General features: G+C 34.7%; 1 protein-coding gene across 1 annotated transcript; it reads left to right on the top strand.

Moving 5' to 3' along the window:
* Positions 1–108: 108 nt before the first annotated feature.
* LOC127842183 (CUB and sushi domain-containing protein 3-like) lies at positions 109–4,022 on the top strand. Its single transcript, XM_052371542.1, has 6 exons — positions 109–600; positions 957–1,136; positions 1,625–1,738; positions 2,318–2,563; positions 2,864–3,067; positions 3,255–4,022. The coding sequence occupies exons 1-6, from the start codon at positions 261–263 to the stop codon at positions 3,425–3,427; spliced, it is 1,257 nt and encodes a 418-aa protein (XP_052227502.1). The 5' UTR covers positions 109–260; the 3' UTR covers positions 3,428–4,022.
* The last annotated feature ends 4,138 nt before the right edge of the window (positions 4,023–8,160 follow it).

Genomic DNA, 8,160 nt, shown 5'->3' with positions numbered 1-8,160 from the left:
TAGGTGGGTGTATCGTAAACATTGGATTTGTGATTACGACACGAACTGATTGGCCACATATTTAGCCAATCAGAAAGCGACGGGTACTTTGTCCGAAATAAATGTCGTATTTGCAAATGTGTGTACCTTAAGCCGTGTCTGTCGAAGGCGACGTTGCTATAATCCCATATCGCTCCGTCAATTTCTTAAGACTTCCTAGTAAGAGTTTTATTTTAAAATTTTCTCTTGAAGCATATCAGTGGAGAAATCGAACTTAAACCATGCAACGCACGTTTCTTTTAATATTACTTCTCGTCCCCGAGTCGCTCGGCGGACTTGCGGATACGTGGGATTCATGCGGGTGTTACTGGAAGGATTGGGAGCAATGGTCAGCATGCACAGCAACCTGTGGTGGCGGACGCAGACAGAGGGAACGGTGGGTGCATCACAGAGATGCACCAGAGTGCGATAAATTCCTTGATTGTGCCTCTAACGACATGGGCTGGGACTACGACACTTGTGGAAAGACTTGTTTCAATAGCGGAACATATGTTGAGTATAGTACCCATTTGACCTTCTGCAACTGCAGGGATGGAACCACTGGAAAGTGTTGTGAAACCAGTAAGTTATAAACAAGATAACGTTCGAATGTTTGGAGGGTGTGTATATGACCGACATGTAATATGTTTATTGAGTTACTTTGTTTGATAAAATCCTTACAAATTCATACACTAATTCTTTGAAACAAGTGTTGTTGTTAAAAGTGTAACAATGATACATTTTATATTGAACATTATCACAATATATGTATGGATATTGATGCAGACATTATTTGTAATTCCCGTAAAGTATATGTTTTGGTTTCGATGTCAAAGTTCCAATGAAAATCATTTCAATAGTTTTGTGATACCTCTTTAAACTAACAGCTTTCACCCTTGATATAATTTCAGGAACATTAATAAATAGTCTTATTTCAGTTGTGAAGTGTGGACAGCCTAGTCAAATTTCACACGGGAATTTTACTGGCAGCAACTTCGATTACAGCAACAAGGTGATGTACAGTTGTGATCACGGCTACAACTTAACAGATCCAAACTCTGCGACAAGAACTTGTACGAACTATGGAGTGTGGTCAGGAAAACTTCCGCAGTGTTTGTGTAAGGAATATTTGTATTGTTTTAGGGTATGTACATTAATACTTTATTCAGACCTATGTTATTTAGAGTAAAAAAAAAAGATTTCGACAAATATGCTGATACAAAATAAGCAATCTGGTAACTGTGTAATATATATACACATGTATTTAACATATCTGCTAATGTTGCCCTGTCTCTGTCTTGACTTTTACAGTTTGTACCACTTTTCAAATGTATTGAGCTCTAATATAATATATATGCCTACTTAAATGTATATCAAACATACATCGTTTACTAATTCTGAGCCTAATTTCATTTGTTGTTATTATTTACCCAATGAGTTGGGTTGTTCGTGTGAAAAGGCTCAACAGTAAAATAAAAAGGTCATCAGAGCATTTGAATTTACTTAACCAGTTTTTGTCAAGTTGTCAACATATTTATGTCAGATGTGCCTATTGATATTGGGTCATGCAGTTAGGTTTTATTGTTAGTAAATGAACGTGTTTCAGATGCCGTTTCATGTAGTAGCAGTCCATGTAAAAACAACAGCACGTGTGTTAACAACCTAGGTGACTATGAGTGTCTTTGTAAAACCGGTTGGACAGGAAAAATATGCGACATAGGTATTTACAGTTTTTAAAAACCATAATATGTTTAATTAATGCGATTAATACAATGAATATTGGTTATGTAATTTTGCATTATGTCAATAACTAATTTAAAACGAAACACTAAATCGGTATCAGACTCTGGAATTTCTAATATTCTGTCGTTAATTGTTGCTGACAGATGACCACTTGTTTTGGTGATATATTACATGCTAATTATAATGTAGAACAATCTTTGAGCGCATTATGAGTATGTAAACATGGCACATGCTTGTAAGCTGTTCCTGGAAGTAGCATAACAAATCATATACTAAGCATGCGTGTACATTTCAACTTTCCGTTTACTGATGGCAATCACACAGTGCATTATGTATTGTGTGTCTAACTTACAGCTTCATGTTGATATAAAAACGCTACGCACATTAGGCTCAAATATAAGTCGCGACCTATCATTTACCGACCTAGTGTCAAGTTATTAAATATCGACTTAGCATCTGCTCCATATAAAACAGTTGTGAGTGATTATGTTATAAAATAATGTGACATTAACATCCTTTCACGGCAATAATGATGCATAGCTTGTCTACTAAACAGATATACAACCCCCAATCATGAATGGCTGCCCGGCTGACCGAGAACAGTTTGTGTCAAATATGACTAGCGTACAAACATGGGATGTTCCAGTCTTTCTTGACCCGCATGGATTTGAAGTTGTGGTCACCAACAACTACCAGAACAACTCCTTCGAGTTTCCATGGGGTGTGCACACAATGCAATATGCAGCTGTTAAACCCTCCAATGGCTTAACGGCTGAATGCACTTTTAATATAAGCGTTAAACGTAAGTTTATTTGAAATAGATTGCGTATCAATCTTATATTACTTGTTTTATTTGACATCATAATATTGAATTCATGGATAATGACTGCCATTCAAAAAATAAACACTTGATTCAATATTGTACAGATACTTTTTATCTCTGACTAAACATTTTTTAAACGTAATAGATGTCAAAATTATGATTATTATGTTTGTTTTGTTCACTTTGATGTAACATTAAACATACTACACATTTACATCGAATTTTGACTGCAATAACCGTTTATAGTCGTTTCCATGAGGATGTCTTCTCGAATTGCAGCCCATCCGTGCAAACAACTACAGTCTATCCCCAATGGTATTCTGGCATGCAATGGCTGGGAAACAGACTTCTACAACATCTGCAAGTATTATTGCCTCACTAACTACACTTACCCTGTCGGACTATCAGCGGACACCATGTTTGTTTGCGGGGCCTCTGGCAACTGGTTGCCTTCGGCCACTTTCGAGAGATGTATTCCTTCAGGTACAATAACGCATTGTAACGTTTTATAGTTTTTTGCATTCATACAAAAAGTGATAACGAATGAAAGATTCAATTGTAAAATGTACGATAAATATTTTTTTAAATAAGTAATACGGATCTAAAACATAACTCAGATTGAGAGTAGGTTAAACAAATATCCAATATGCCTTTGTTGATTTCGTTCCAGATATTGCAATAGACAATATAGGGCAAACCTTTGCGGCATGCAAAAAGGATACGGATATGTATAGCATAGGGACCAACTATATATCCGACCTAACAAACACGGCATTTCATGCACTGTTATGTAAGAAATATCCGGATAAGTGTTTGCCTAAAAACGTGAAGGTTTTGTGTTGACAATTATGTAATGATTATTATGCAAGGAAATGTTTCAAAATATTAAATTATGTTGAAAAAAATAATTAATTATTTATTCTACTTATGCAATAAATGAATACGTTGCTTTATTTAAATAAAAAATAGATATATTTATACGAATGCGTTTAATTTCGTTGTATTCTTTACACACCTCTGGTATGGTGACAGAGATTTAAAGAGATACAAAATGCTCGGTTTTGTTTGTGTGTGGATGACGTTATTCTAGTTTAATTTCCCGCAACAATTTATATTCATACGACACACGAATACCAACTTGGTATATGAACATGTGTTTAATATATTGTTGCGTAAAAAAAGCATGTTGTATCTTGTTAAATCTATGTTACCAGACCATATCTAGCGTTGAAATATTTGCTATTCCTATACGAAACATTGATGTTTTATTTGGTAACTTAATTTGTTCGAAATAGTGTATGAAATATTTGTTGATTATTAGTGTTTATGGGCCTTTTCATTTTGCATACATTTATTATTTCCGATGTACACTTTGCTGTCAATGAACTGTAGAACGTAAAAAAGATGTGTAGACAAAGAAAATAAAAATAATATTGTTTGCCATAGTATAGGTAAGTCCCTTTAGTAACAACACAGTCAACAACATTCGTCACGATGGACATTGTTTAGTTAGTATCTTCCGGTCTGACTTCTTAATGGATGGAAAGAAGCCCTTAATTTTACAAAGTGTAATCTTAACCTCTTCGGTAGTTAATCCAAGCAGCTGTCATATACCCAAGAGCCGTTTTAGACATCTATACATACTTAGTTCATTTACGCTTCAAAACCATTATTGTATAATGTATAATGGTGTCAATAATTTTACACTTGAATTCACTTACAAAAGCTTGGACGTCAATTGTATAAGAAGACACAACCGTATTCGTATAACAGTCGTTTAACACTTGCAACCCAGTTTTTGTAAACTTTTTTACAAATGCTGGGTCAACTTTTAAGAAATAACACGATACAAAACTCGCATGACCCAGTTGACGATGATCATGCAGTCTTTAAGACTGAAATCTTCACGAAGTAAAGTGCATCTTCCCAACAAAGTTCAGATACCTCGATACCATAATTCATTAAAACATATGAAAAAACATTATAACCGTTCTTGTCGTTACATTATGCATCAAGACTAACTGTCCAGCGCCGTTTGAAACCTTTGTTAACATACATTTCAACTAACTGACATTTCAAACACACGAGTGATTTCATTGGTCCAATGCGGAGGTGTGTCTTTACAACTGGAGATTTCATTCATAAAGACTGCATGATCATTGTCAACTGGGTCATGCGAGTTGTGTATCGTGTTATTTCTTAAAAGTTGACCCAGAATTTGTAAAAATATTGCAAGACATATACATTGCGTTGAATATGACCAAGATCGTGAAAATCGCTGCACAATTGATGAAGATATGGCTGTTCAAAGCGATGCACCCCGTTTGGGGTGATTTTGAGTTGCATACCTTGTTATACATATATTTGATAGTGATTTTTTTTCAGAAAAGTTAATTTTTCGTTATAATATGATTATTTATCATTCAAAATGATGTGCTCACTAATTAATATCATAGCCACACGCTAACCACCTGTGATGCATACCATTAAATGGAATCAATCTAATAATTAAACATCGGCAAAACAATTGAGGTTTGAGATAATCTTATTAATATTTGCAAGGGAATTTTACACAACTTTTTCGTTATCTTTCCCGTAAAGCTTTAATTGTATGTTATTACAGATAGTAAAAATTATTGCCGACGTTGATACACTTACCAGTATATGTCCATATTCTGATATCGTCGAATTTCATTCCTGTCTGGAATTGGAGTGTGTTTGTTTTTTAAGTGCTCATTGAGACCCCAACAATAACAATACAATAACATATCATCTAAATTTGTAATTTCATTCATATGTTTTAATAAATCATAGTTATTATACATGTATACGAGGTTTGTACAGTTTTAGCAATAGTGCACAGCTTTACTGTGTTAACTGTTTCACAAATAAAATAATTATTTGGGCAAAATGTTTTTGCCTGTGCATCATCAAACTTTCTTGTAACCTTGTCTTAATTTCGGGCAACTACACACTCTTTATCAAAACAATTATACATATATATGTGAATGTATCATATCTTGGTAATCAATTATTTCAATACAAAGATTGTTGCATGCAAACTTGAACCTGAATTTCAAACTGCACCTTAAACTGCCTTTTTGTTAATAAAATGGAGGAATAACCATGCTTACAAGCTGACCAAAGTTGTCGGTTTTTCTCAGTAATAGAACCAAACGATCCTTAAATCAAATGTACTGATTTATTTCAAGATGTGCAGTAAATATGGAGATATGAAGTAGTAGTACGCAAACGTTTATTGTCATTTCTATGTATACATAGTGGCATAATTTTGCTAAATTATAAATCAGATCTATGGAATTTGGTCCGTGACCTCAAACAATGACCCCGAACATGTGTGTGAAGTTTCAACTGAATGCTAAATTGCAGTCACAGTTAAAAAACTGGGTAAATGATCTCACCTAATGACCTCAAGAAGTATAGACTTTATATGTTTTTGTTTTTTTTAAAGAAATATAAATATTGATATCCAATCGTATTAATATTAATCAGTAACACTTCCGTAATTTAACCAAAAAGCCAATACCAGATAAGCTTTAATTATTAACAAACTCAGAACTTGAGTGTTAACAATCGCCATGCACATTCCCCGACAATACAGACATCTAACTACCATCGTGTCCGTACGGTCTGACCGCGGTTCCATCGATGTAAAGGTTTCCGCATGCATGGCTTAACCTGCCACATTGCATCCTTTATCTTTAAAAAATGTTTTCGACTTTTGTTTGATGCGTGTTGTGGGATTGTTCAAAATCGTAATATACACCCCACCCAGTTCCTTCCAGCGCGAATGAACCCCCATTTCGAAACTTTTTAATTTGGTATGGTACTTTTCAAATCATGGGGTTTATCTATGAACAATGAAACCTCTAAACTTAATTTAATCAGCATTGGCACGGAAAATGCGAAACGACGTTATGGATATAATAGCGACGTTTCCGTGCGGACGTTTATCGGCAACTTTACAGCGGTTGAGTTGTGCTCCGCTCTCCCGATGCATGTAAGGCTGACTTGAATTGACTACGACTGCAGATATGATACATTGTCACGTAGGGTATGCCTCACAAATCAAGTTACTGAACCCGCTCCGACATCCCCGGTGCATGGTTGTCCGCCCGTTTAATGTTATCATCGAGCAAGGTGACACATTCGTTCAATTTTGGATCAGATACACCAGTACAAAGTCTATTAATATCTGTTCCGAATGTCCCATACGCTTCTCAATGGAGTCGATGACTCCCTTTTTTTGTCGCACAGCCCATAGGCTTCCACATAATTGTGTCAATAGGGCAATTATATGCCGAACCTACTTTCGAAATAACCGATGAAAACGTAACAAACGCATTATGATTGTACGACCGTATAAAGTTCGATTAATGATTTAACTAAACAATTTTTAAATACATTTCTTAGCCATGTGTTTTATTTTGATATATTGGAATAGTATGCGTGCATTCTCGATTTAATGTATTACTAATTGTATTTGCCATAGCGTGAGAATGTCTGAAAACGCAGTCCAAGGAGCTCACTGAAGTGGACCCCCTGATAACAATATTGGAAAAAATCAAGATAGCTTAACTAGGATTGGAGCATATGATCTCATGAGCTTATTTCTTAAGATTGTTCACTTTGCAGTCATGTGGTTATCGTGAACGCATTTAACCCTTAATAAACATTTTATCGGGTAAAATGGATCTCAAGATGGCTATTTATCATATTTGACTTTTGAAATGTCGAATGTTCAGACACATTACCTCACTCAAAAGAAACGTAACTTAAATAAACATAGATTATATATCCAATGACGTTAAGATTGATATTAATCACTTGGTTCATTCTCCCAAAAAATGACAAATCCTTTTTAAAGAAATAGGACAAAGAACACTACACACTTTTATCATACCACCGCATTGATATCTGCCTGATATAACGTTGCCTGATATATTTTTTTTATATCATGGTCAACAGGAAGTTCTTATATCAGTCAATGTTTGGAGTTACGTGGGATTTGAATAAAGTCAACAATTTCTATCAACATTAATCAGGTTCAACAAAACAAACAATTTGATACCAAGAACGCATATATTGTATTCTAGTTTAAAGTCATAAATCACAAAAACGTTTATTTATTTTTTAAATAACCACAGTGGGGATCCGTACATTTTAAATATAAAAATGGATTGTTTTGCAGATTTTTAGAAACATGTGGTATGATAAACAGAAAAACAGATTACTGTCCCATCGTTTTGTAATATATCAGGCTCGGCACGAATAAAATAACGGCTCGGCAAGCCTCGCCGTTATATTATTCTAAGCCTTGCCTGATATATTACAAAACGATGGGACAGTAACCTGTTATTCAATATATATCAGGATCTTTCAGCTATTGGACTGTAGAATATCAAATGGCGCCAGGTAGAACGAAATGATAAACATACAAAAGTATTACCCATTTGAAAAAATTGGCAGAATATACAGATACAAAATGCATGCCGAAGTGATAAATCTTAAACATATGGGCTAAATTTAAAGGGATCTTTTCACGGTTTGGTAAA

Source organism: Dreissena polymorpha, chromosome 8, assembly GCF_020536995.1.
Source record: "Dreissena polymorpha isolate Duluth1 chromosome 8, UMN_Dpol_1.0, whole genome shotgun sequence".
Taxonomy (NCBI): Eukaryota; Metazoa; Mollusca; class Bivalvia; order Myida; family Dreissenidae; genus Dreissena; species Dreissena polymorpha.
Note: the sequence above shows the minus strand (reverse complement) of the source record. Positions and strands in the feature narration are given on the sequence as shown.

Coding starts and splice junctions, on each gene's coding strand:
- LOC127842183 (XM_052371542.1), top strand. CDS start 261: ATGCAACGCACGTTTCTTTTAATATTACTTCTCGTCCCCGAGTCGCTC. Junction 1,137..1,624: donor AAAACTTCCGCAGTGTTTGT/GTAAGGAATATT, acceptor AACGTGTTTCAG/ATGCCGTTTCATGTAGTAGC. Junction 2,564..2,863: donor TTTTAATATAAGCGTTAAAC/GTAAGTTTATTT, acceptor CTCGAATTGCAG/CCCATCCGTGCAAACAACTA.